This window comes from Peromyscus eremicus, chromosome 10, assembly GCF_949786415.1.
Source record: "Peromyscus eremicus chromosome 10, PerEre_H2_v1, whole genome shotgun sequence".
In the NCBI taxonomy this organism is placed as follows: Eukaryota; Metazoa; Chordata; class Mammalia; order Rodentia; family Cricetidae; genus Peromyscus; species Peromyscus eremicus.
The window spans coordinates 51,137,520-51,164,888 of NC_081426.1; the positions used below are offsets into that span (position 1 = coordinate 51,137,520).

The window sequence follows — 27,369 nt, forward strand, 5'->3', positions numbered from 1 at the left end:
TTCCTCTACTTGGCTCTCTTGATTCTGTTCGGAGGCTTGAACCCATATAGAGTAAGGAAAGGTATCTAAGGACACAAACCTTCATTCCATACACTATGAAAACTCCAGGATTTTAAATGTATAGAGCTCCCTTAACAGATTTCACCAGGTGCAGTTTCGATGAAATGTCTAAGAGAGAAGAGGGGAAAAAACAGAGAAGTAAATGGAGCATCTGCCTGAGTGGCTCTGCAAAAGCATATTTCATTTCCATTCATTTCAATAAAGGAGAACTGACGGTAGAGCTCTCGCCCCAGGCCCCTGTCTGTGCTTCTGTGTTTTACAAGGTAGCTTTTCAAAGCTTTTTTTTTTTTTCTTCTGTCGCTGCTTATGTGTTTATTTCTAATGGTTTTTAACATTTACAAACCTAACCATTCCTGCTGGAATTCCTCTTGGTTCTTCAGCATTTCTCCCATGAACTGCTGTGGACTGGCCTCCAACTGTGTAATTTACCACACAGGTTTATCGATCTCGTTCAGCTCTTTCTGGAACGCGATAGGTGTGTAGGGGCATCATGCAAGGCAAGTGAGAAGCAGGAGAACCGAGCGTGATTACCACGATGCCACATTGAAAAGCATAAAAGAAAAGAAGCCTTGGCTTGTAGTTTGTGAGAGCTTTTTAATGATTAATCTTCACCTTGCCCAGCTGGGTTTAATGACGGAATTTACCAGCTGTAGATGATTCAGCCCAGTGGTAGGCACAAAGCAAGTGCTTAATAAGTCTTTGTTAGATTGAATGCTATTGTGAAGATACTATTTTTCTCATTAGTTGCCTGTCAATATTCTCTCCTTACCTAGGACTCCCTCTGTTTTCCTGTGTATATCAACAAAGAGACTTACAAGAAGATGTATCTCAGATGAACTGGGGCCTGAAGTTCAACTGTGGTCCCTCACGCTTTCATCACCGTGTTTTATTCCAAATTTGCTAACACCTGCTATTAGGATTATACATCCCAGAGATGAATGTTCTCTTACTAACATTGCACATAGTAGGGACACAATTAGAATCGTAGTTGGCTGCACAAAGAAGGAGCACAGAATAGGTGCTTTCAGAGGATAAGGAAGATTTAGACAAGCATCTTTTACAGACAGGATTTAGAGGATGCCTTTCCATATTCACTAAGATGTTAAGCTCAGGGGCAGCTTGCCATTTTTACAACTCTTCATCAATATAATTAATTAAAATGTTTGATTACCTTGCAAATTTTTTGTTTGTGATGAGTAAGTATTCCTAATGTATTAATATTTTTCCTTTTTCCTTTTTGTTTTTTTGAGACAGGGTTTTTCTGTGTAACAGTCTTGGCTGTCCAGGAACTCACACTTTAGACCAGGCTAGCCTCAAACTTACAGAGATCCACCTGCCTCTGCCTCCTTTGTGTTGGGATTAAAGGTGTGTAGCACCACCACCCAGCTGTATTAATATTTTAAAGACTATGAAGTATTTGGATTTTCTTAATGGATGAACAAAGTTTATTTTTAAAATCATGTACTTCAATGATTTAATCACTAATCCAGCACATACATTCTTACAGTTGAAGACAATTATAAAGCTAAAAAAGTTATGAAATATCATGTGCTACAACTCATTTTAATGTTGAAGATATTGAAGCTGAAATACTAATTACTGTCCCATGTTTCATATTTAATATTAGGCCCACTCTTCAAATATAATTCTTTCAATCTCACAGATCAGGGCTATAGCTTTAAAAAAAGAAAAATGTCAAAATATATTACTAGGTGGTATTACTATATCATATATAGTGTAATAATTTAGACTATATTTAATTACTGGTATTGAAATGAGAGTATAATAGATAAACTGTTCAAAAAAGCTATAATATGCATTAAAGTCTGTAACAATATCTTCAAATATTTATTCAAAAGAATTAATACATATTGAAACAATTAGATGTATTTAATTTGATTACAAATATACTTTCTAATAATTTGCCAGAATAGAGAAAGTCTATTAAATAGCATCTTCAACTTTATACTTCAGGGAATTAGAAAATAGAACTGATTTTAACCCTCCCCAAATCATTAGCTATTCACATTGTTTGAGATCTTGGGGTAAGGAAAACTATTAGAGGCAGATCCAAAGCAGGGAAACTCATCTGCTGTGCAGGAAAGTAAGGCTTCTTGAGGATTATGGCACCTGCAAGTTGTTGTTTGTTTTTGTCTCTTTTGTGGGGCCTGCCACCCAGTTCCTCAATAAATCACACACAGAGGCTTATTGTTACTTAGGAATGCCCACCCTTAGCTTGGCTTAGTTTCTCGCCAGCTTTCCTTAACTTAATTTGTCCCATGTACCTTTTGCCTCTGGGCTTTTCCTGTTCTCTTACTTCTGTATCTTACTCTTACTCTGTGGCTTGCTGTGTGGATGTGTGGCTGACCCCTGATGTCCTCCTCCTTCCACGTCTCCTAGATCTTAGATCATTGAGTTCATTTCAGGTTGCATCAGTACTATTTTGTACTTAGTTGTGAGTTAAGAAAATGTAGCAATGAGCTTGTGGTGCCCTGCTTCTCTCAAAGTACATTCATGTAAGATTAATGTTATCTTAAAAACGTTATTTAGATTTATCTATTTTATTTAATTTTTGAGTATTTTACCCCTATGTATATATGTGCAATATGTTCACAACAGCCACAAAGGTCAGAAGAAGGTAAAACATGCACTGCAACTGGAATTATGGATGGTTGTGTGCCACCTCGTGGGTGCTGGGCACCCAACTCGGGTCTTCTGCAAGAGCAGTAAAAGTATTAACTGCTGAACTGTCTCTCTGGCCTCCAGTTAACCTTAACCTTTAAGGAAAGAAAACAAAATAAATAATGCTTGGTGAGAAATCCAAATTGTCATTTTAGAACTATTTGCTACTGGTGGATACTAGAAACCCAAACGCTAATTTTTATTGTTATATGAAACTCATACATACAAATACATATATCAGCAAAACGATTATCAACAGCAACACCAAAATCAAATGTAGCAAATATCTGCAATATCTTAAGCTTCTATTTGTGCTTATTTAATCTGCAGATGTTACTCAGTGATATATTGTTATGTCAAGTTTTATATGAATCAATTTTATACAGTGCAGCTTCTAATACTTACAAGACTATCTTTTCCTTGATATTTGTATTCCAGTTACTAGAAACTGTTATTTTAATTGGTAAGAAATGAAGTTCAGGCAGATGAAATGATTTTTCTCAAATCATGATGTGAATAAAGCTAGGGTTAGGATTTGATTATAGCGTTTCCTGATCTAGATTCCAAGCAAGTTTTCACGCACCATAATATTGGTTACTTGAAAAACAATTTATGAGTTAAGAAATCCATATAAATGGATTATGATACTGTGGTGGACTCAAGATGCTTTGTTAAGTAAAATAAAGACTTGACGGGTTCTCCATGACAGCGACTTGCTAACACTTTCACAGTGGTACCCTGCTAGACTGTCTATTATATAGTCTAGATAGCACTAGTTCTGGAGCATGGCACTTCTTGTTCTATAAAGAAAGAACAGGAAGATGGGGAAAATGGGCAGAGGACCTTGTAGGGAAGTCAAAACAAGAGAGAAAGGAAGATGAACAAATCACACCAATACTGCATGTAAAAGCCTCAAGGAATCATATTGTTATATATACCTAAAAGTATGCACAATATGATTAAATGTATGTCTGGGGATCCCACACCATGTGGGTACATCTCAAATACAGCCCCAGCACTATGGCTCAGGGGATATGGCAAAGAGGATCGAAAAAGATCGTAAGAGCCATAAGACCTGAAACTCTGTTGGGAGATTTTTGTCTCCTGGAAATAAGGAAGCCACATCCATGATACCTCAACAACACAGCTGTCTAAACAAGACTCGATCAACGGTAATATCAATAGACATGCTAATATAGAAGGGGGAAGTCTTCCTGGGTACCACTCTTACTCCTAGAAAAAGAACTACAGGTAACTAATGACTGTTAAGAGGGAGAAAGAATTAGCCTTTCCAAAGGATGAGACTCATGATTAGTTATCCAGTACAAAGTAGTTAGCCCTAAAATTATACATAGACAAGCTACACTAAATAGACTCTACAGGTTGTATATGAATAACAATAAAAGTAATACAGAGGCCATCAATTTGAGAGAGATGGAGGAGGGACATGGATGGGGTTGAAGGGAGGACAGAAAAAGGAGAAATGATGTAATCATGTCTTAATTAAAAAATAGTAAAAGAAATAGCAAAAAACAATTTTCTGTGGTTGATCTTAACTTAAATGATTTTACTGCTAAAAACAGGCTTCTATGTTTCCACTGTCTCAGAATAGCAGGTTACAAGAACATGTATATGTTTCCGTTCCATTGGACAGTAACTATGGAATTCATCCTGCAGCAATTCATCCTGCGAAATTTATCTTATGTGGTTAATATTATTAAAAAGACACACTGGTGTATTCTGTGTGTAAGAAATATTACAGTATAAAATATTTAAGCATCAATCATTTTCTCATTACTCTTCAGGGTAACCAATATGTAAGAAATTCAAGAAGATTCTATTTTTAAAAGAGAGAGGGATAGTATGTTATAAGTAATCTGATGGAGGAAATAGGAGACTCTAATTAGGAGGATAGAAGGAATAGAGAAGAGGGAAAAAGAAGGATAAAATAACAGTAAGGATGTCTGAAAAAAATCATAAGAAATTATACAATTATCTAACTACCTTCAAAAAGAACCTATAATACATGTAAGTCTGTGTATAAGTATACATATAGAGTTGAACTGAAATCCTCTTATTTGTATTTAAAATGCCCCCTTAATTAACCAAACATAGTTAACAAAAACGCCCACAACAAGCATGGGAAACTCTTTTTAGTGTAGTTGGTTAGGGATGTCCAAGAGAGCACCAAACCATACGGCTTATAGCTGTTGCCCTTAGTAGAAGTAGAAGATAAGTCCCTTCTGCTGAAGACACAATGCATTTCAGAAGCAGAACCCAGAATCCCTGAACTGGACTGCGTGCCTTCTCCTTGAGAACAGACTTTCTGGTACAAGAGGGTGCCATACAAGCTTCCAACGGAGGGATTCACTCATTTTTATTTTAGAATCCCATATGTGGATATCCTCCCTTTCAGATCCTCTCAACAGATCTCCCTCCTAATTTCATAGTCTCTCTCTGTCTCTCTGTCTCTGTCTCTCTGTCTCTGTCTCTCTGTCTCTCTGTCTCTCTCTCTCTCTCTCTCTCTCTCTCTCTCTCTCTCTCTCCCCTCCCTCTCTCAATCACTGAATTTATTTGGTGCTGCTATTATCTCCCTGAGTTTAGGGTCATTGGCTGGAGCATGGAAAATCTAGGCTATGATACTAGTGTATCACTTAGGGATAAAGATTTTATGCTCTTTTTTTCTCTATATGTAGACCAATCATAGGTCTCATTATTAAGTCCCTGAAAAAAAAAACAAAAAACAAAAAACAGCTTGTCTAAAGAGCGTAGAGAGTTCCCCTACTCTATGGGTATAAAGGTAAGAACTTGGAGAGCAATTTGATACTATGTCCATTTAATAGCATTGCATTACTTTGTCCTTCCCTGGGGTCATAACCTCCCTTGCCAGCTTGTTCTTGGCCCCATTCACAGAATGTTATAACTTCTGTCTTGAGAAGCAGGGCTTAAATCCAGTGTGAAAGTGGTTGGTTCAATATACATTTCTTATGTAAGTGTTCAGTTTTATCTCATCATTGGAACTCTATGGGAAGCTGTTAGGAATAAGATGGATCCACATTTCTGTCAGCATCTGGCATATCTTTATTTGGAATCATTCTTTCAGAAGGTGAAAATATCTGTGCTGAAGGAAGTCATGTCTAAAGATACACATCTCTTGAGCGCTGTATTTTCTTCTTGCTGTAGAGATGGAAGAGTAACACAACCTTTAATTCAAAAGAGGATAAATGAAGTGTCCACAACAGTCTTTTGTTCATTTGTTTTTGTTTTGACTTCGTGCCAAAAGGAAACACCAACATGACTTACTCATAGTTTACAAGGGAACCTTCCATTCTATCCAGTTGTGAAGAACAGCTGTTTCATTTTAACTCAGTTTTCTTTAATATTTGAATTTAGTTTTGACAATTTCACACATTCATACAACGTGTTGTATACATATTCACCCACTGTTATCCCCTTCCCATTTTTACATTCCTTGCAACTGGTTACCCTCTTACCTTCTGTCATATTGTTTTCTGTAGGTTGCCATAGCTGCTCTATGTTCATGGTTACATCTTCTGTATCACCTCCAGAAGACAGTATTTCATAGCACTCCTTCCCATTCTCCAACTCTTTTTTTTTTTTTTTTTTTTTTTGGTTTTTCGAGACAGGGTTTCTTTGTGTAGCTTTGCGCCTTTCCTGAGACTCACTTGGTAGCCCAGGCTGGCCTCGAACTCACAGAGATCCGCCTGGCTCTGCCTCCCAAGTGCTGGGATTAAAGACGTGCGCCACCACCGCCCGGCACCCATTCTCCAACTCTTCTTGTGTTTCTGTTCCCTCATCTCTGATGCTCCTGAGACTTAGCTGGGGGAGGGTATAGTCCTTTTTTTTCACAGTAAATAACAAGGAGAAAAATGAACCAAATCTGTGTAATGTTCTTTTGTGCACCAGTATCTTGTGCTATTAATAATGAGGAAAGCATACGTGCAAATTAAAGGCTTAGCAACAAGTCTCTGAACTGGAGCATCCAAACAACCCACGAACTGTAAAATATCCTTCTGAATAATTAGGTCTAATTTTTTCATGGCATCTTTGTACAGCATTTTGTACTGGATTGTATCAAAATAAGGAATTTCTGCCCAATCTGGTCTTCTGCTTCTTTTTGAATCATCAGCCAGATAGGATTGATTCTGTTCTTCATAGTTGTAAATATTGAAAAATAACAGGGCCGGGCGGTGGTGGTGCACGCCTTTAATCCCAGCACTCGGGAGGCAGAGCCAGGCGGATCTCTGTGAGTTCGAGGCCAGCCTGGGCTACCAAGTGAGTTCCAGGAAAAGGCGCAAAGCTACGCAGAGAAACCCTGTCTCGAAAAACCAAAAAAAAAAAAAAAAAAGAAAAATAACAATAGTAACATTTTATTGAGTGGAAACATTATTAGAATCTCAAAATGCTGTGTCCACAAGTGAAGTGTCCCCCAGATGTGGTTGCCCATTCACTTTTGTGTGTCCAATGACTATTTTCACATCAAAGTTGCACAGCTGGGTAACTGAAGTAGCTGTGTATGCCTCAAAGAGTCAGAAATGTTTATATTTTGGCCCTTCATGAAAAAAGGTTTATCAAATTGTGCACTATGTTTAAAAGGAACCAATAAGAAGTGGTGAAAAATATATAAATTAATAGTGGCCATAGTGTATCATCTCAGCACGTTGTGTTCTAGAACATTTGTTTTTCTAAGAGATCTTATTCTTAGTCTGGCTATTTTTTCCCAAGAATTTTCAACTTTGCTTATTCTGTTTCCTGATGTTTTTCATGAGAGAGAAAAAACAAAACAAAAAGAGGCCAGTTTCCACCTTCAGAACTACCTTAAGTAGTTCTTGCAGTGGTTTTCACTTTGAAATTGAGCAATTTTTTTTTCTAATTTGTAAAATCAGAACAAAATATGATGCCTCTGGACAGGGCCTGGAGAAAGGACAACTGGAGTGGAAGGCAGATTGTACATTGCTGGTGTGAGGAACCACCGTTTCATCCCTAGAATCACTGTTCTTTTGTAGTAACACACCCCGATCTGTAGAGCTAAGAAATATGCCTCTTGATTCTTAATTTCTCAAGTGCACATGCAAACAGTGATGTCAAATATATAACTGCACACCAGTAAAGCAATAGCTATTTAACTTTCCCCAAATGAGCGTTGTAATTAACTAATCCACATGCCTCAACACGAGTCTTCTGAACATCCTTTCATCTATTGACATGAAAGAAAGACGGGCATTTTGAAGTGTGGAGGAATGTTGAGGCTTTGGTACATGAAGGCACCCCTAAAAAGTTTAAAGACCTGATTAAACTTTGTTTGAGGGTCCTGCCAAATATTCTGCCCACTAATGCACTGTAGAATCCTAGGTATGTTTATTCAGTAGCATTGACACAGGCTGAGAATGTTTGCAGATTCATCAAGCCTGTGTTCATTTTCAGGGAAAGGTCTCCCAGCATTAGAGAGCTCTGTTTTTATCATAGAATGCACCACTCCTCCGAGGGCAAGAGCCTGCTCATGACTATTTCGGTGCTTTATGACTGACAAAGAGTCATTAGAAGTCTGTTTGATGGACATAACTAAGTGAATTGGAAAAAATAAAAAAAGCCTTTCAGCCCATTCAGAAATAATTGATGTGACTGAGACAGCTGTATGTGAGTTCCAGATAAGGAGACAATTTATGGAGAAACTACTGAAGCTAAAAGAGAAGGTGCAGATTTAAAGTTCCCAATAAAGTCGTCTGTTAGACACAGCAGTATTCAATAAGGAAAAGATTTAACCTGAGGTGTTTTCCAATAGATGACATCCTTTGGGGCCCATCCTCTTGCAAATAAAATTCCCATAAAGGTATTGTCACTAGGTTTAAAAAATGGACTCTAATGGCAAAGTATCTGCACTCTTAACCCAGTGTTGCATTTATTCTTTCACTCTGAGGAACAGAACATATAATAGACGGGACTTACTAAGCTTAAGCCTCCCTTTTTCTCTCCAAGAATTGATCGCTGCTTAAGCAAAGAAATATGCATTTTTTTTTTATTCTGTGTGTTGCAACTTCAAAGATTTTTCTAGTTGTAGACCTAAGGTAAATATCTTTCCAAATGTGTGCTCTTGTAACATCATAAATATGTAGTCAGAAGTTTTGCTATGTCCCATCCAGTCCCGGAGCCAGCCGCTGAGACCCAAGTAAACACACAGAGGCTTATATTACTTATAAACTGTATGGCCAATGGCTTAAGTTCCTGGCTAGCTAGCTCTATCATCTTAAATCAACCCATTTCTATTAAGCTATGTTTTGCCAAATGGCTGTGGCATTACTAGTCTGCTGGCATGTTGCTCCTTGGGCAGCAGACTGGCATCTCTCCAGACTCTGTCTTTCTCTTTCCTGTCTCTCTCCTTGGATTTCCCACCTACCTCTAAACTACCTTGCTATAAGCCAAAGCAGCTTATTTATTAACCAATGGGAACAACATATATTCACAGCATAAAGAAAGACATCCCCCAGCATAAACACATTTCACGTACAATAGATTTTTAAAAATTTTTCCAACAATTTAGGGTAAATAAAATAAAGGTGTTGTTATTGTACATGTGTTTTTACATAATCATCTATACTTCTTTCCTCAAAAATATACATTAAACTTCTAACAAAAAAATTCAAACTGGGTATTTTATATATTATCAATGATTATATTGTGTAGCTGAAGTTTCCCTTTGTCCCAGCCTATCGGCAGTTAGGACAAATCTCTCCCAATAGCATCCCCCAAGTAAACACACAGAGCCTTATATTAATTAAACTGCTCTGCCATTAACTCAGGCCTATGACTAACTAGTTCTTACATTTAAACTAACCCATAATTCTTATTTGTGTTTAGCCATGTGGCTTGGTACCTTTTCCCAGTTCTGCCTTCACATGTTGCTTCCTCTGTGTCTGGCTGCCGACTCCTGACTCAGCCTTCCTGTTCCCAGAATTCTCCTCTCTCTTTGTCCTGCCTATACTTCCTGACTGACTACTGGCCAATCAGCACTCTATTTATTAACCAGTCAGAGCAACATATTCACAGCATACAGAGCAATATCCACAGCACTTCCCTTTTTCTTTTTTCCCATGCTCCAGACTTTTCTGGATTTTAGTATATGTTTCTTGTTTGATATTGTTCATGTTGGTTGTAGTTCTATCTTGTCTAGGTCATTATCCCTTATTCCTCCTGGACAATATTTGGTAATCATTCCTATTGTATATAGTTTTGTATTAGGTTAGAACTTTCTTATTTAGACAAAAAGGGGAGATGTAGTGGGTAGCTATTCCAGCTTTGACCTGGAAGTACTACCACCATTGAGGCTTCCAGTAAATGTCATGCCTATGAGGCGGGGCTGAGAGAGGAGCCCTTAAGTCCCAAGATCTGGATGTGCCAGCTCTCTTGGTTCCTGGATCCTGGACATTGTTGGTGGATCGAGCAGAGTTCTCCAGCAAACACTGCTGGATTGCACTATACTTTTTGAGGACCCTGTAACCCTTACTTGTAATTTACCCCACAAAATAAACCCCCCTTTTAACTACATGGAATTGCTTTACTACTTCCACCAATATTACTGTTTGTCCTTTTAAGTTCATGAAATTAATTTTATATGCAAATGGTCACTATAGTCATACATTGCTGCCCTTGCATTCCTATTTTCAAGGAGGGAGGGAAGAGGCTGACTTCTCAAAGTTCGTGACAACAGAAAAACAAGAAGTCTGCCTCTGTGTGATACCAGAAAACAGTGAATGAGATGATAAACAGTGTAGCATGCTGGTTACCAGTCTATAACAGTTTTAAAGCAATCTGAATATGGTTTTGTAACCTAGGAGTTGGAGAGAGAACAAGCAGCTTAATTACCCCAGAGCGAGCATCTCATCTGGAATTTGAAGATATTTGTGGCCACCTACACAGTATTGTGGGTAGGCCCTATCATTGTGTCCTTAAGTATAAGCTTCTAGTATGTAGTATTGAAGCACACAAGTAGTTGATAAATATCTTTACAATCTAATTGACCACCAAAATAATTGTGCTATTGAGGGATACAGTTAAAATAGTTCTTGAAATATTTGGTTCTTATTATGTATACACTATGATTTTATAAATAATTTGTGGGTTTGAACATGAAATTAGGCTTGAAATTTTATGTGGATTTTAGAACTTCTACCTAAGAGCTTTGTGAATTACTGAGCCAGCTCTATATTTTCTTTAAGAAAAAAATCAAACTAAATGATGGGAGATAACTTTGGTTATTTAGCAATGGCCTGAGGTATAGTGCCTTTTATAGGATGTGTCTATGAGGGAGCTTAAGGCTCTTTTTATAAGCTATCTCATTAATTCTCCCAGAATTAAGGGGAAGATATTATTATCTCTATTTTACAGTCCCTGGGCCTAAGGCATAAGAACCAAAGGTCAGCTAACTTGTCCAAGGTCACATGGAAAATCTATAGGGGAATTTGAAATATTTACTTTTCTCTTTTTTATTTTTAATGTATTACTTTTCTTATTTAAAACCTATATACACAATTACATGTACCAAGATAAGAAATTCATTTTGTGCTCCTTTGAAATCTAATTAAACATATTTCTCTGTTTTAGTTAATTTATCAATCACTGAGCTTTTTCTTTTTCCTTGTGACTTCTGTTGTTGAACACCAAGTTTTGCATCTTAAAAACTCACCTTACCATGAGCATTTTTCTGTGCCCATGATAAAAGACATTAAGTATCAACAAATAAACAACTGTCTTGCCTATGGGCTGACTCCCCATGGGAGACCATGCCTTGCAGGAGGTGGGAATGGGAGGTGGGTTGAGGGGGAAGGCTGGGGGTAGGGGGAGAGGGGGATCTGTGATTGATATGTAAAATATATATGAATAGAAAATTTAATAAAATAAATTTAAAAAAGAATCAGCAAATAAATCTCTGCTTAAATCTCTCTTTCTTTTAGTTTGTACAAATGGTAAAATGCTTTTCTTTTTCTTCTTTCTCTTTTCCATCCCTTGTTCCCCATGGTTTGGATTATCCAAGAAGTGATCACATTATTTTTAGCATAGAGTAACATTTTATTTCTGTCTCAGGGGTTTCAACAGTGTTCAGACTTTTCTACTCAGTTCCTTCATTTAATCATTCCTTTTTGCCTCCACTAGTAAAGTTCTAATTGGTCCTCAACTCTGTCCTGTCATAGACACCTCGGTTCAATAACTTGTAAGGACTGCTTACAATTCCTAGTATGTTTAATAATGTCTTCTCCATTTTCATTTTATTGGAAGCTTCGTTTTATTTTGTTTGTGTGTAGATCTATGAGCCTTTGAGCTTCTTCACTGTATACAATTTTTAAAGGCCCTGGATGATATTGCATACCAAATGCATGCAAGTATAGTGAATTAATGAAGCATGACATATTGATGACCACTTCCATTCAACTACCCAGACCAGACTGTCCAACCCTGTTGCTGCTGCCTCTTTTTAGCCCTTTGTTAGGGTAAATGTTTCCCATACTCTGAAGTGTATGAGTTTGAATGCTTTCAGACTCTGCTTTTGTACTCTGAGAATGAACAGCACGTGGCTATAATTGATTATAGAATTTGTAGACACGGTGGTGACTCAGGTGATTTTTAAAGCAGTTTATCTTTAATGCTGATTTATTTAGTTTACGTTGTGGTAGGTAAGGGCATTTCATTATTTACAAATTTTCTATGAGCCTTTGAGCTTCTTCACTGTATACAATTTTTAAAGTCCCTGGATGATATTGCATACCAAATGCGTGCAAGTATAGTGAATTAATGAAGCATGACATATTGATGACCACTTCTAGGTAATTCTAAGTTGTGTGTAAACTGCAGACTCATCACTTTCTCTGTTCTACTTTATATCACCAGTAGTTAAAACAGTACCATGACACACACGATACAGTTTTTGTCAGAAGTCAGCATACTGTCTACATTTCTACTTTAGTCCATCTTCTTTGAATATGGAGGTGACATAAATTCTGTATTATAATCCTTATTATAAAACCTAACAGTTTTTTCACTTGATTCAACTTGATGATAGATGGTATATAAGTCTCTCTGTCTTCATCACCCCCATATATTTCTCTCTTCTTCCTTTCATCCATCCACCTCTCTCTATATTTCCATATACCAACTGAGTGAATATGTGTGACATACTATGAAAGTCGAACTTTAACCTTTGCATCAATACTTCATTCAGTTAAGCTACAATACTACCTTTGTTCTCTTCATCAGTTTAAATGCATCACCACAGTGATTTCTATATAAGAATGTAAAACATAAAATAATAAAGTATGAAACAAAGTGTAACATATAGTGATATAATGTTGATATTCTAATGACATATTTTAAGAGAGCATCGAGTGATTGGTGGGTGTATTCTCACTCATTGTGTGATACTTTTCATTTTGAGTTTTAATGTGAATAATATTTGCATTCATTTAGAAACTATATTAAGCAAAACAACTTTCATACAAAAAAGAAACTGATGAACTGAGTGCTTGTTTAAGTACTTAGTATTTTAAAATTCTAATGCTCTTCTAAAATAAGTTATGGAAATCAAAATATTCACAATCAGAATGGGGTAGGAAATCAAGAAAATGAAATGCTAAGTTCATGACAATCATTGTATAATCCATTGTGGAATTATTGCATTTATTTTTGGCATTTTTCGTTAGAAGTGTAGACCTTTTCCCTGCTATTAGGGCACTGTTTAGCGGGAAAGAAAGATCTCAGTAGAGGTTTTGAGATTACTACCCTCACCCAAAAGTTTCTATTTTTTGAATCAAAATGAAACACCGTTCCTAAAATCTCTCATATTTTCTTTCTGTGTTAGTATAGTTTATGTGTCTCTGTGCTCATTTTGAACTGTTTTTTTCTTTTGATAGTTGAAACTATACCTAAAAGATCTGAAAGTCATTAAAATAGATTTTAGAATAACATTTAATCTTCCATTTGCTTTTTAGATAGATAAATACTTTTAACCCATTGCATGGCCTTCCTATTTCCTGCCTTAATATCATTAATATTAATAATCATTAATGTTTCACTGTTCAGCAGTGGTGACTGAGCAGAACAGTTTTAAGTTTTAAGAGAGCTGGAGTGGTGTCATTTTCAAAGGGAGACTGAATTCCTCAGACAATTCCAGATACTTTGTCGCCATCTGATAATAGCAAATGGGAGGAAATATTTAAAAAAAATGAAAAGTGAGATAAACCAAAATGATTTATCTCTAGAAATGGTGCAAAATATAATGATCATATTAACAAAAAAGATAAAAGTTCTTTGTGAAACAAAGTCCATGTCTCTAGGGTTTTTGTCAGGGAGTTGGTCCCATGATGTACATGCTGTCTACAGTGAAATCCTGTGTAACCATTTTTCCGTACTACTATCCCATTCTGTGAAACATTATAAAGACCATAATAGTATTTAGTGCCCACCCATGTTAAGAGCTTGAATTAGGATAAAGAAGATTTTACATAGACTGTATGTTCCTATTAAGCTCATAAGGAATGAGGTAGCAGCAGAAATATCAGCAATGTGCAGATTTTGCAGGAATATTTTTTTTCTATAGCAGAATAAGGGAGAGATTTGTGGAAGTATATATTTGTCTTTAACAAAGCCAATTTATAAATTAGGGGCAAATGCCACAATTATTAACTTTCTCATTACTAATCCACCATGTGCAGATAATCCTTAGAACTCCACAGTCCTATTGGTCACAGTTATGATTAGACTTTTGCACCATGAGCTTTCAAGCTATAAACAGTCAGAAAAGGTTCTTAAATTTATATTTATGTTTTAGCAACAGTAATTTTAAGCTGAATACTGGAAAGGAGCAATGTGGGCTGTAAATACAGTAAATATGTATGCTTGTGTCACATTCAAATTCATGCGGAGTTAATGTATGTAGCTGTTATTAAGAATTCCAGGCAGCTAATAAGCAGCATTTAGTATATACATTATGTATCATATGTCATATCATCAATATTGTACATTCCTTTAATGTGTTAGTTTGTTCTATGTGTGATGCACCATTAGCTTGTTCCCATAATGAACTTAAATTTGTTTTCATTTTATTATGTAACTAAGATTGCAAGTGTTATGCACAGGAGATATGACCAGGCATTGTCACTAGCAGAGGTACTTGTTGGCTCTAGTTGGGTAGTTTTACAGGACAGCTAATAAACAAAATAAACTTTATACTTGACCTTAATGTGTTTGATTGAACTACAATTATAGTAAACACATGTAGTTGAGTCTTTTGATTTATTTCCCATTAATAGGATGAATAAAGTTTTACAGGTCATCTTACTATGTACCTTACAATGTCAAATAGAGTTTTTATTGGAACAAAGTAATAAATACTTTGTAATTTCCTAATACCACATCCAAATTCTTGATTAACAGCTACACTGTTTGTAACTGAGTGCCAGCAAACACGGGTTTAAAAGTCTACATCATATGGACTTGATTTGAATGTGTTATGTCATTTGGATGAAGTATTTAAATAACATCCTTTCACAATGGGTTGATTTAGTATTTTATTTTCTCCCCAAATTGCTAACCCTTGTATTTTATGAAATCTATTTTTGAAAAGTGTAAAAACTACTCAATGGAAAAATGTTGAATATATAAAACTAGTCTATATGATTTTAATGCATGTTGGATAAAATTTGTGTTTTCTTATCTTTCTTGCATAAGTAGATTTTTTTTTTGTTTTCAATAAGAAAGGTATAAACTCTAGGCTTTGTCTTAGTTAATATATAGTTATCCAAATATATTTCTACCTGTTTAATAATTTTGTATTGAATTCATGTCTATAAATTTTTAAGTATGTATTTTATAAAATAAGATCATTTAAAATCTTATATCTTAGTGACATTCAGAATCTTTTCTCTTACAGCCATTTCGTAGAGTGACGTTTTCTGTTGTGAGTCAGCCTCAGGACCCACATCAGGGGTCACTGCAGAGTTGCTATGACAGCGGGCTGGAGGAGTCAGAAACACCAAGCAGTAAGAGTTCATCAGGGCCAAGACTGGGTGCCCTTCCACTCCCAGAGGACAACTATGAAAGGACCACGCCGGATGGCAGTGTTGGTGAGGCAGAGCATATGGAAAATGGTAGGGGCAAACACAACATCCACACACATAATCACGCTAGGCAGCCAGAATAATTAGGCTTGTGAAAGTTAGTCTAAAATAAAAACAAAGCAGATTACACCAAAACTATTTAAAAATACTAAACACTCTGTAAAATTCAGAAATGACAAATAAAGAAACATAATTCTGTAGATAAAATTCATAAAATTATGCCATCATTTAGAGTAGCTCATCAGAAATAAATGAACCTAGAAATAAATTAGAACAGTTCCTGATATGAAAATGCTAAACCAGTGCATAATTGCTAAATAATAACAACAAATAAGAGAGGTCTTATTTGGCTTTTTTCTTCTTCTATTCATTTTTGTCATGCAACTATTTCTTCAATTGTCACAAACCAATCTTAGTGAAAGGAAATGACCATGAACACATTTTGCTTGAGTTTTACCTTTCCTGAATATTCAGCAATGCATTTTCGACCCTGTTCTTTTGAATGCCAAGTGAAATGGATGAGACGTGAATAGCAGTGTCTTGCTCTCCTTAATGTGCAGTAAATACCATTAGTAGTCCTCTCCCCTTAAAGTAGATGGCTTATCCCAATTTTTGCAAAGGAAAAGGAATAAAACAAAATATAATTCTCCGTACTCTTGCCTCATTGTGAGGCGATTCTCATAATTGTCACAACTCTCATTTATGCCTTTTTGTATATCATAAAATGATATTTCAAACAATACATGTAAATGCTTTCACATTTGCTCATGTTCCTAAAGACAATTGTGGTATTTATTTTCTGGATTTTGAGTACCAAGTAAACATTTGAGGAATATGTTAATGCCAAACAGTGAAGTGCCAAAGCTCTTCCTAGCTTCATTATTATTTCCAATGTGAAAGAGATACGGTTATATATCAGGAAAGGCAAGGGAGGTGCATTCATTTTGTCTGTAGCGAAGAGTTAAAATTTATGTCATTCATGTCATTCTCCACCTCAATCCACTAATGAAAAAGGATCTTTTTTGCTTGCTTTATATCAGTTTCATCAGTGGTGGCATGCAAAGACGGTATATTAATGCAAAGGAAAACAAGCTTCTTTTTAAAAATTTTACCTGTGAATATTAAAATCCATCAATGAACAAATCAAAAAGTGACCCCAAGTGAAGTAGTCTAAACTAAATTGTAGTAAATAATTATCTTTCTACATTATTTTGGATTTGATACTGGAGCCTGATGATTGACGTCCCTCTTGATCAATTATTCAGATTTTTAAATGGCATTTTGCCTCATGGCTATTAGGCTTGCTTATCTGTGTGTATGGTGGTGTGTGCTAATGTGGAAAGGAGTTTGATGTGGTCTTTCTAAAAAGCAACATTTTGTCAGTAATATTATTAAATGAGTATAACATTTTGGTCTGGATTAAAATGATGCTGAGTATATATTTAAGGCAAGTATATTAACTACTTGAGCAAAAAATAAATATTAAATTAGAAAATAACTTATATGCAATTATATATAATATATAATCTTTTTAGTAAGACAGGGCTTGTTGCACTCGGGGCTTCTATTTTATATGAAATTATCTTCTGATAATAGCACAATTAATGTTTTTCCTATAAACAAACAGCATGTTGTATCACCAAACCTTTTTTGGGGGGAATATCAATGATTTTCGTAACACTGGCATAAAAAGCATAAAATGGTATTATTTTTCTGTTGGTTTTTTATTTCTTTAACTTTAAAGCCATTCCATGTTTTAAAAATAATCAGGAAACGATGCCTAATTAAAGTATAATTATGCTTGATGAGCCCACATAGGTCAATTTTCAGAAAACATTCATGTCATGAAAAAAAGGAGAGGGTAGTATATAATAAGTAGAACAGAAAGTTCACTGAAAAACATTTGCTAATGAAGGTTCCAGTTTTTTTTTTTTTTTCATAACCATGCATTTCATAGCCTATCAACAGAAAAAGCCATGGTAACATAACCAATTTTCCTACACATGACTAACACTTGATACACAAGGTCTATATAAGCGATTTATCATTTGTTGCTGCCTGTGAACTATGTTGTACCTGATCTATATATAATTGCAGAAGGAGATGAGATGCGCTTTGAATCCAGACACAACAGTTGACATTTGAGTAACAGTTCTGTTTGGATCTACGTCTGATCAATTCTCCTCTAGATATAAAGTGTGATTGTATTGCTTGAGTTCGGGTAATTTCATTTTCAATATTGATGGGCCATTCTGACATAAATAGAATCAGAACTGAAACTTGTCAAGTATTCATTTATTATATTTAATTGGAATACAGATAATCTGTAGTTTTTTGCTTGGTTAGGTTTTAATCAGGATTTATTTTGATTTGCATTTGGATTCTCCATGAACATGCCATTTTGGTACATGCTGTCCTACTTCCTAATTATTATTATTTCAAATATTTTCCTTCAGTTTTAACCTGTATGAAACTGTGCACAAATCACTACCTGTCGTGGATTAACTCTCTTGGAAAGTCTAGAAGATAGTTTGTAGCATGGTAACATATGGCATTCCAATGCCATGTCACAATCTAGAAATAAGTTAGGGTCAAAAATGAGATGTCAAAGATGCTGTGCCAAGGAAGACACTGAAACAGAAAAATTGAAATAAAAATGCATTGGGTGTATTTACATTTTACTAAAATTTGTATTGATCTCTTTTAACTCTTTATTAAAAATAATTTCATTAATAAGACCTATGACTTTTTTCCTATTTAGCTAGCTTTATATAGTCCTACTGTGAGAAAAAAATAGCACAGTGTTAAAATGAACATAATTTGTTATAACCTGAATAAAGTAGAGTCTCACTATTTTGAAATTCCAGGGAATTTCTAGAAAGTTTAATAGCACTTATGCCATGTAGATACTTTAAGAAAATTGCATATTTATCCATAAATAGGATTACCAATACATTCCTTTTTTAAATTAATAATCATCAACATTGTGACTTAATGTTGATGTTTTGTTGATAAAATTGATATAATTGGTTATTTGTCAGTTTATTAAAATTTTAATGCAAGGATATATTTTAAAATATAAGAGTGTGGTACAAAGTTATGATAAAATGTTGGGTGATAAAAATATCTGAAACCTGTATCAAGGAATTGATAATTCAAGAAGGGAGTAAATATAGGAATAAAGGCATCATTACATTAAAGAAAAATATTGACCACGCCTAGCTTGCTCTTTCTTAATAGTGAACTACTCTTTAGAATTTCTCTTGAAATGGTGTTTCACTTTCATTGGGGCTATTGTATTTATCTTGGTCTTCATCTGTAAGCCCTGGTCTGTTTATTCCTTTAAAAGTCTCACTCTGAATCAACTTTGCAAAGTCACTTTGCCTTTGCTATACATGACTTTAATATATTTGGAGCACCAGAAGCTCATATACAGAAAACACTCTACTTGGCTTCTAATTGAAACATTGTCATCAGTGGTGGCCTGACCGCATAACTCTTCTGAGTTATGGGTCTCTTCTTTTGTGTCTGATTATTTTCATGGCAGTGAAATAAATTAACTTTGAAATCTCACTGTAGTCCAGCAATCTATGATTTTTGACTTTACATCTGATCCTTCTATCTTTAAGTCTACCTTCATATTAGAGATATAGAGATAGATATACAGACAGCAGACATACAGACAGACACACACACATGCAGAGAGGGGGAGAGGAAAAGAGACAAGAAAAGAGAGAGGGGCATCTCCTAGTGAGGTGGGCAGTGAGTTTTATGTGTATTATGTGGGCAAGGCAGTAGTAATTCTAAGGCCTGCCTCACAACCCACATAACATCTGTGCATTCTAATAGTAGATTACATTTATCACATAAATCTAAGAAGAGGGCTGAGTCAGGGCTGTGATTTCTGATCAGGTGGGTGGACATGTTGGCATTACAGCAGGCCAGTGTGGGTGACAGTTTCGGAACCTCCTTCAAATCACACAATGCAAGAACCATCTGGAGATGTATTTCACCAGGACTGCAGTGCCCTTCACATACATTAGGTGTTATTAATTCATGCCACAGTAGAGGAAGGATTGTTACTTCTTGCTTGACATCTAAGTGGGTCAGAGTAAGAATGGACAAACAGTATGTATATTTTCTTTAGGTAAACTTTCATATTACAGCATTAGGCAGGCTTTAAAATTTAAAGGAGGTGAGAAATTTGACTCTTCTAAGTCCTCAATTAAACTCAATGAATTTATTTTTTCAGATCTTCATAAGTACATTTAACTTTTTCCAATTATACTTTTGAATCCCATTTCTAAACTTTGTCAACCTTGTATAAGGTTGGCTCTATTACTTTATTCATGCCCATGTCTTGTCTGTCTCTTCATTTCGCATGCTTTTAGTAGCATTTAGAATACCTTGATCCTGGAAATTAAAACACGGTACAGTGCACGGCGAACCCATTTTCTCTTTGGCATTACATTTTCACATTACATTCAGATGAACATGAGCATTCATTAGGAAAATCTGTTTTCCTGTGGCCAAGCAAAATGAGAGTGGAAACCAAGTACATTTTTGTGTGGAGTCAAGCATCCTCTGTCTTCTCTTCACCCAGTATCCATCTCTAGTGACAGCGGAAAAGCATTCTTGTGTAATTGATGTTATCATATGATGTTTTCATTTAGACTGGGCTGTGTAGCAATTTTTTTTCACTTATCTCCAGATCCTTATATATGTGTGAACAGCACAACTTTGAAATTCAAAATAAATATCTTGCATTATTTTCTATTGGAGAAAACTACTATGCCTTGCTAAGGATTCATATTCTGAGTTCTGCATGTCTCCCTGTCAATCTAGTTGCCAGTATCTCACTGAGAGTATGTTTTTCCACTTTTCCAGCCATCTGAGACATGGCTCTATACCTCCCGAATGTCCTCGAGAAATCTGTATGTCTCCACTTCCAGACGATGACCTTGTTCTTCCTTCTTCCCGGTGATTAAACAGCGGCAGTGATTAGAGATGTTGTCAGGACTCAGCCAATCAAGACTTGGGCTGCAGCTGTTCTGCAGCCTGCCAGTAAAAGAGCAGTACAAGCTAAAAGAATCTAAGATGATACTGTCATAGAAGACACTGAGAGGTGCTGTGGACAGAATCTAGTGGCTTGAAAACAGGTCTTGAAGCCTAAAAGCACCATTTGAATCCTATTTCCATCTTTTTCTAGGAGTGTAACATTTTAGCACTATACTTAGCCCCAGTTTCTTCTAGCACAAACCCCAGCTTTGTAGAAGAAAATGATTCTGATGAGATAAATAATTTATACATAAATATGATGTTAAATCTATTATATAAAAGTTTAAAGTTTTGCTATTATTTAAAGAGTTAGCAACAGTAATCTTTATTATTAAATTTAGGTGGATTTGATGTAACTTAATATCTGAAGTTTCCATAAAATGTTTAGTCTTACAAAGACAGTATGTCAAAATTAACAGTCAACATATTCTCACCATGAATAGTTTCTACTGAGTATCTTTCCTGGTGGAGAGCCATGGGGCGAACCAGGTGGAGATGGGGAAGAACCAGGGTTAAAAAAGATTGGCAAGAAGCCTTCTGTTTTCTTGATATCAAATCAACCTGAATGTTTCTACCATCCAAGTTTGGGCAGTGCCAATATTAACCTTGTAGCACATTTTTTTTTTTTTAAAAGTTTTTGCAGCCGGGCAATGGTGATGCATGCTTTTAATCCCAGCACTCTGGAGGCAGAGGCAGGTGGATCTCTGTTAGTTCAAGGCCAGCCAAAGCCACACAAAGAAACCCTGTCTTGAAAAACAAAACAAACAAACAAAAACAACAACAGAAATTTTGCAGTTTATAGTTTATATTAATTTTTTTCATTGAGTCCATTATTCTTCAGGTATAGATTTCTCTTTGAATGGCTGCAAAATACTCACACTTACAGGGGAAATGAAATAAGAGTGTTCAGTTAATATGGTTATCCAACTCCCAGTCCTTTCTCTTCTAATCTCAGTATTAATAATTGATGCTGATAAAATGTGTGGCCATGTTACCCTTTTTATTCTAACCTTGTCCTTTAAAGCTACATCACTCCGCTGAACTCTTATGACATTTAAAAAGAGAATGAGCTCTCATCAAACCTCCAAGTGACTTTGGAGGTCCATTAGTGGGCTTGCTCCCATCAGACACTCAAAGCATGGGGTTCTGAGAAATTTTACCCCTAATTGAAAATGCGTTGCTTGTTTAACTCCTTATTTAGTTAAGTGGTTTATTATAACCTTTCCTGCTTTTTCCTACAGGTACACACACACACACACACACACACACACACACACACACACACACACACACACATACACAGTCTCTGTCTTTTTGGCTCTGATTGTCTGTCTGCTCTCTCTCTGTCTCTTTCTCTCTTCTTGTATTTTTCCCTCTCAGTTTTTACACAGAATATGTATGAAAACATGAGATTTGAGAATAATCTTAAGTGGCCTATTCAGTGACAAAAGGGAAAAAGAGAAGAAAAGTGTGATTGGTCTTTGAAAGTATAGTTAGTATGCCTAGTCTCTGGGTCTAGCTCATACACTGAGAAACTAATCTGTTTCAATATTCCCCTTGTGGAGAAAAACACTTTCTGTTTACCTGTTCTATTGCAGCTTTTTTTAAAAAGCGAAGTGTTTTCTCCTTGAGTAAAGCCATGTAAAGCAATATCCCTTAAAACCCTTGTTTCATGATTATATAGAGACAAAACTATGGTTATTCATCTTGACTCAACAAACAGGTATTGAAATTGAAATATGACCAAGGCTTTCTGCAGAATCTTGAGTAAATGGAAACGATTCCCTGCTTTCAGAATGCAGTTTCTTTCTGTCTGGAGATGCAGCCTTTATTGTTGTGAATTAGATAGGATCCAGAAAAGAGCAAACCCACCAAGAAGTTCAGACTGATGCAGGAAACAAAGCAAGGAAAAAGACATTGTATCAGCAAACAACTATAAATGCATTTCTATTTTACAAACGAAGTTACAGGCTGTAAGAAGGCTTGAAATATTGCTTACCTCATAACCTCTTCATCTGTGTTCAACTTAATTTAAATAAAATAATTACACTGTCTGGGAAGCTTTATGTTAAATCAGAGATCTTTAAATCATTCAGGTTTTATAAAGTCATTGTTAATATTTCTCCTTGTGTCTCTGTGTCCATGCATGTGTGTATGGAGATATGGACATGTACGTGTGTGGGCATTCATGTGGGGGTGAGATAAATATTGGGTTTTCCCTTCAGTTGCAGTACACCTTCCTTTTTTAGACAGTCTCACTGCACCTAGAGCTAAGCGATCTACTCCCCCAGCCTGCCTCTGAGCTCTAGGGACCCTGTCTCTCCATGCCTGTGCTAGGGTTACAGGTGCTGCACTGGCCTGCCTTTTCCACATGGATGCTGGAGATAATTTAGTCTCATTTTTGTGTTGCAAGCACTCTACCAAGGAGTCACAATCTCAGCCTCTGAATCTCTCTCTCTCTCTCTCTCTCTCTCTCTCTCTCTCTCTCTCTCTCTCTCTCTCTCTCTCTCATCTCACTGGCCTGAAATTGCTATTTAGACCAAATTGGCCATGACCCCACAGAAATTCATCTGCCTCTGCCCCCCATGTCTTGGGATTATAGTCATGTGCTATCTTTTTTTTTTTTAGTATTTTTTTTTCATTTTGTATACCAATCCCAATTCCCCGTCCTTCCCTTCTCCCCGCTCCCCATCTCCCTCCATCCCACCCACCCCCTATCCACTCCTCAGAGAGTCAACAAAGTCTGGCATACTAAATTGAGGCAGCACCAAGCCCCTCCCCACTGTGTACCCACTGTGTAATGGCTGAGCAAGTTATCCTGCCCTTGGGAATGCGTTCCAAAAAGTCATTTCATGCCCCCAGGGTAAGTCCTGGCACCACAGCCAGGGGCTCCAAAAACAGATCTAGCCACATACCTGTCTTAAAATCTGCTACTTTTCTATTTTTTTATACAATTTTTCTTTTTTTAGTGCCAAATGGAGTTATTATAATTTTTAGACGTTGGTATTGACATAATTGGCAACAAAACCAGATTCAGGTCTGCTCTATAAAACAAATTAATTGCTTATCAAAGTGGCCAATACTACGTATGTTTATTCTTCCAATAAGGCCTTGCAAATTTAGTAAGACCCTATAAAGACTGTTTTTATGTCATCCCTGTGTTCAGGAGACCAGTTTTGTTCAGGTTTAGTTGATGAATATATTACATTACAGTAGATTGGATTCAACAAGCTTATTTAGAAGATACTAAAAAAAAAATACTCCATTCTTTGTGTTCATTAGAAATTATTTTTGTATTGTGACACATTCCATTGTTATCTACAATTTGGGCAGTTAGTTTGCTTTGTTTTAAAGTCTTGATTTGAGTAAGCTTTACTTAATTCTTGCAGGCAGAGTTTTGACATTGGGTCTTATTATCTTGTTTGCATTTCCAATCCTGTCCAGAAAACATGATTAACTTTCTGTTAAAAGTATGAGAAAATACTTGTGACACATGCAGATTTAAGTGCCTCCTCCAAACAGACTTTTACTGTTAATATGTAGCATTCTCAAGGGAAATGACCTTTTATACTATATATGTTCAAATGAAATCTATGACAAGCCTAAAGCTGCTTTAGAAATAAACAGATTATAGAATCAGCAGCAAGCTGTTTAAAAATCTTTTTCTTTAGTGCTTCTTATTTATAAATGTGTGGCCTGTGGTTTTCTTTTGTTTGTTTGTTTGTTTGTTTTTTTCGAAACAGGGTCTCTCGGTTGACTTTTTTTTCAATCTGGTGTAAAGTGATCATCATCTACTTTGGTGAGATCACTGGATACCAATACATGATCTACAACAGGCACATAGCTCTGAAGTTGCATTCTTCTGAGCCACACTGTCTTTTGCTGAATTGTGTATATTGTTTCTCTTCTATGTGAGGGCATATGTCACTGAACCCGGACCCACAGTGAAAGTTCATAGATGTTATAGTGGAAACTCTATACAATCCCAGAATGTGGAGTATTATAAGAATTCAAAGTTAAATGAATCAATTGATTTCAAATAAAACATTTAGTCCATTAAAATTCCAACTCAAGAGCCAAAGGTGAATGCTCTTTGCTTTCTATAGCCTTAAATATTATGATGTAGAATTTTGTGGACATATTGAATGTGTAAAAGTAATATGAAAAGTTTAAATACTATAAGTAATATAGGAGGAGGTTTGCTATACTGGAGGCATGAAGAATTGCAATCAAACCTTGAGTGTGTGTGTATACATATATGACTGTGTATATACAAAGATGTACACATTTGTACATCTATATACAAGATATAGTATGTACATGAATATGTATATTTGATAAACAGAAATATAGAGTTATTGGAAATAGTAAGTGATACCAGGAATTGCAATGGAGAGGGCAGGGAACAAAAGCTGCTGTTAGCCAACTTAGGTTAAATGAAAACCGTAGCACATTTCCATAGGAACGAGCATTGTTAAAGCATGTCAAATTTAAGATGTCATTAAATAATATGGGTAATATTTATTAAGTCATAGGAACATATCTGAAACTTGGGGGTTACATAAGCATAAAAATTAAGGTTTAGGGGTCATTAGTATGCTGGCCATGGTGAATCGTTTGGAATAGGTAACACACCATTTATGCATATGACATCAAGTAAGAGTTGATACTGAAAGCAGGGTCCTAAAAGGTATTGGGATATAAGAGGATGATGGAGAACACAGTTTCCATTTGAAGTGACTGAAAAGTATTTTAAAAATAAAATAAAACAAATAAACAAAAAACATGTGGCAGATGAAAGGGATGAGTAATGATTAGAAAGTACTTACTGGATCCCTGACTCTGTAGGAATCAGTATTAAAGCAGAAAACACAGTAGTTTACATATCTTGGTTTGTAGAGAGTTTTAGAACACTAAGATAAGATGGTCGATTCTCTGTATTCTTATGTTCATTTATGCTCTGTTCAAATTTCATTTTATGGCAAACTACTTATAAACAGGGTCTGGCCCTTTTGTCTGTGGATGATATGCTTGAAATAATCTCTCTACTGGATGTCCAAAAGAATAAAACATGTTCAGTTTATTTATAGGTACCAAATAGGGGCCATTTATTTCTGATATAGAATTGGTGGAAGTTAGATAGCTGGGGAAATTGGAGATCAAAAACTGTATGATAAATACACATTTGAGAAATACCAGGATGAGGTCAGCAAAGGAAACCCTATGATTGCATCACTTTATATTAATCTTAATGACCTGATGTCAAGAATTATAATTTATGCTTTCATTTTCAAGATACTTTGAGACAATGTTCTTCAGACTGAAATCTCTAATAAATTGCTTTTGCAGTCTTTTCTTAAATGCTGTAAATAATTTTTTTCAACAAAACTAGTTATAATCTTCTATTTGGACTTTCAGCCATTATTTTATTTTATAGTGCTAAATAATGTTTACATTTCACATGATTGGGACTAAAGGAATATTTGAATTGTTGAAATTGTGATGAGATCAAGTCGTTGATGACATTGCCGTGGTCTTGTTCAAAACATTTAGGATTGAGATTCAAAGATCTTTGACACTGAGACAGTGAATAGTGTGATTGGATGTTATTACCACAATTGCAAGTAGATGTGCTTCAGAACAGAAAACAATAAAATCAGAATTGAAATGACAACTGCGTTTGAACTATGTGGCACAATGATGTCTAAGTGCAGCACATTTCACATATCTTTAACACCGCAAAAGTGCAGTGTCAATGATGCCTCCAATGACTTGCAGAATCCACAGGAGGAGATGCCTCCAGACATATCACGTGTGTAGACTTACTAATAACAATTTGGCAGGACAATGTGGCTTCTTATGTTGTTTTATCTATGCAAATTTAACCATGAATGCCATATAATTTTTCTTTCTGTATGTTCACTATTGCTTAGTAGGAATTCATTGATAGGGATCATATTGGTGGAAGGCATTCTGTAGCTCAAGACAGGCTTACTATTGATAATCACTATTTAATAACTTCTCAGAAAAATGGGAGCTGATAAGTATTTGTTTCCTCGATATGTCCCTTTTTCCCCTTAGGATATTCTCTGTCCATTGACTTGGAGCAACATATAAAATTATAGTAAGGCAAAGCTTGTACTAGAATTATCTTTCTAAATACATAAAACACACTTCTCTCGGGGCTTCAGAATCAGAGCCAAAGATAGTACCTAATTCTTAACAGTAAGAGTGTGTTGTTGGATTGCAGTATTGGTTCAATAACTTTAGAACAAGAGAATTTCCCTTTCTGGAGACAGGATGGTCATGCCTTTCTTCCAAAAGCAATAGCCTTTATTTAAGAGGATCAGGGAGAAATCACAGTACTTTTTAAAATATTCAGTGATGAGAATGGACTCAGGGGAGCTTTTGAGCTCAGACCCATGAGGTCTAACTGGGCCTGCAG

At 35.8% G+C, this 27,369-nt stretch overlaps 1 protein-coding gene across 3 annotated transcripts in view; it reads left to right on the top strand.

Moving 5' to 3' along the window:
• Pcdh7 (protocadherin 7) overlaps positions 1-27,369 on the top strand; it is a 416,392-nt gene that overhangs the window by 185,310 nt on the left and 203,713 nt on the right. For 2 of the 3 annotated variants that reach the window (XM_059275886.1, XM_059275884.1), the window contains exon 2: positions 15,680-15,896. In XM_059275886.1, the coding sequence (XP_059131869.1) occupies positions 15,680-15,896 (217 nt within the window). The remainder of the gene's footprint in view (positions 1-15,679; positions 15,897-27,369) is intronic. The other variant, XM_059275885.1, reaches the window with a different exon arrangement.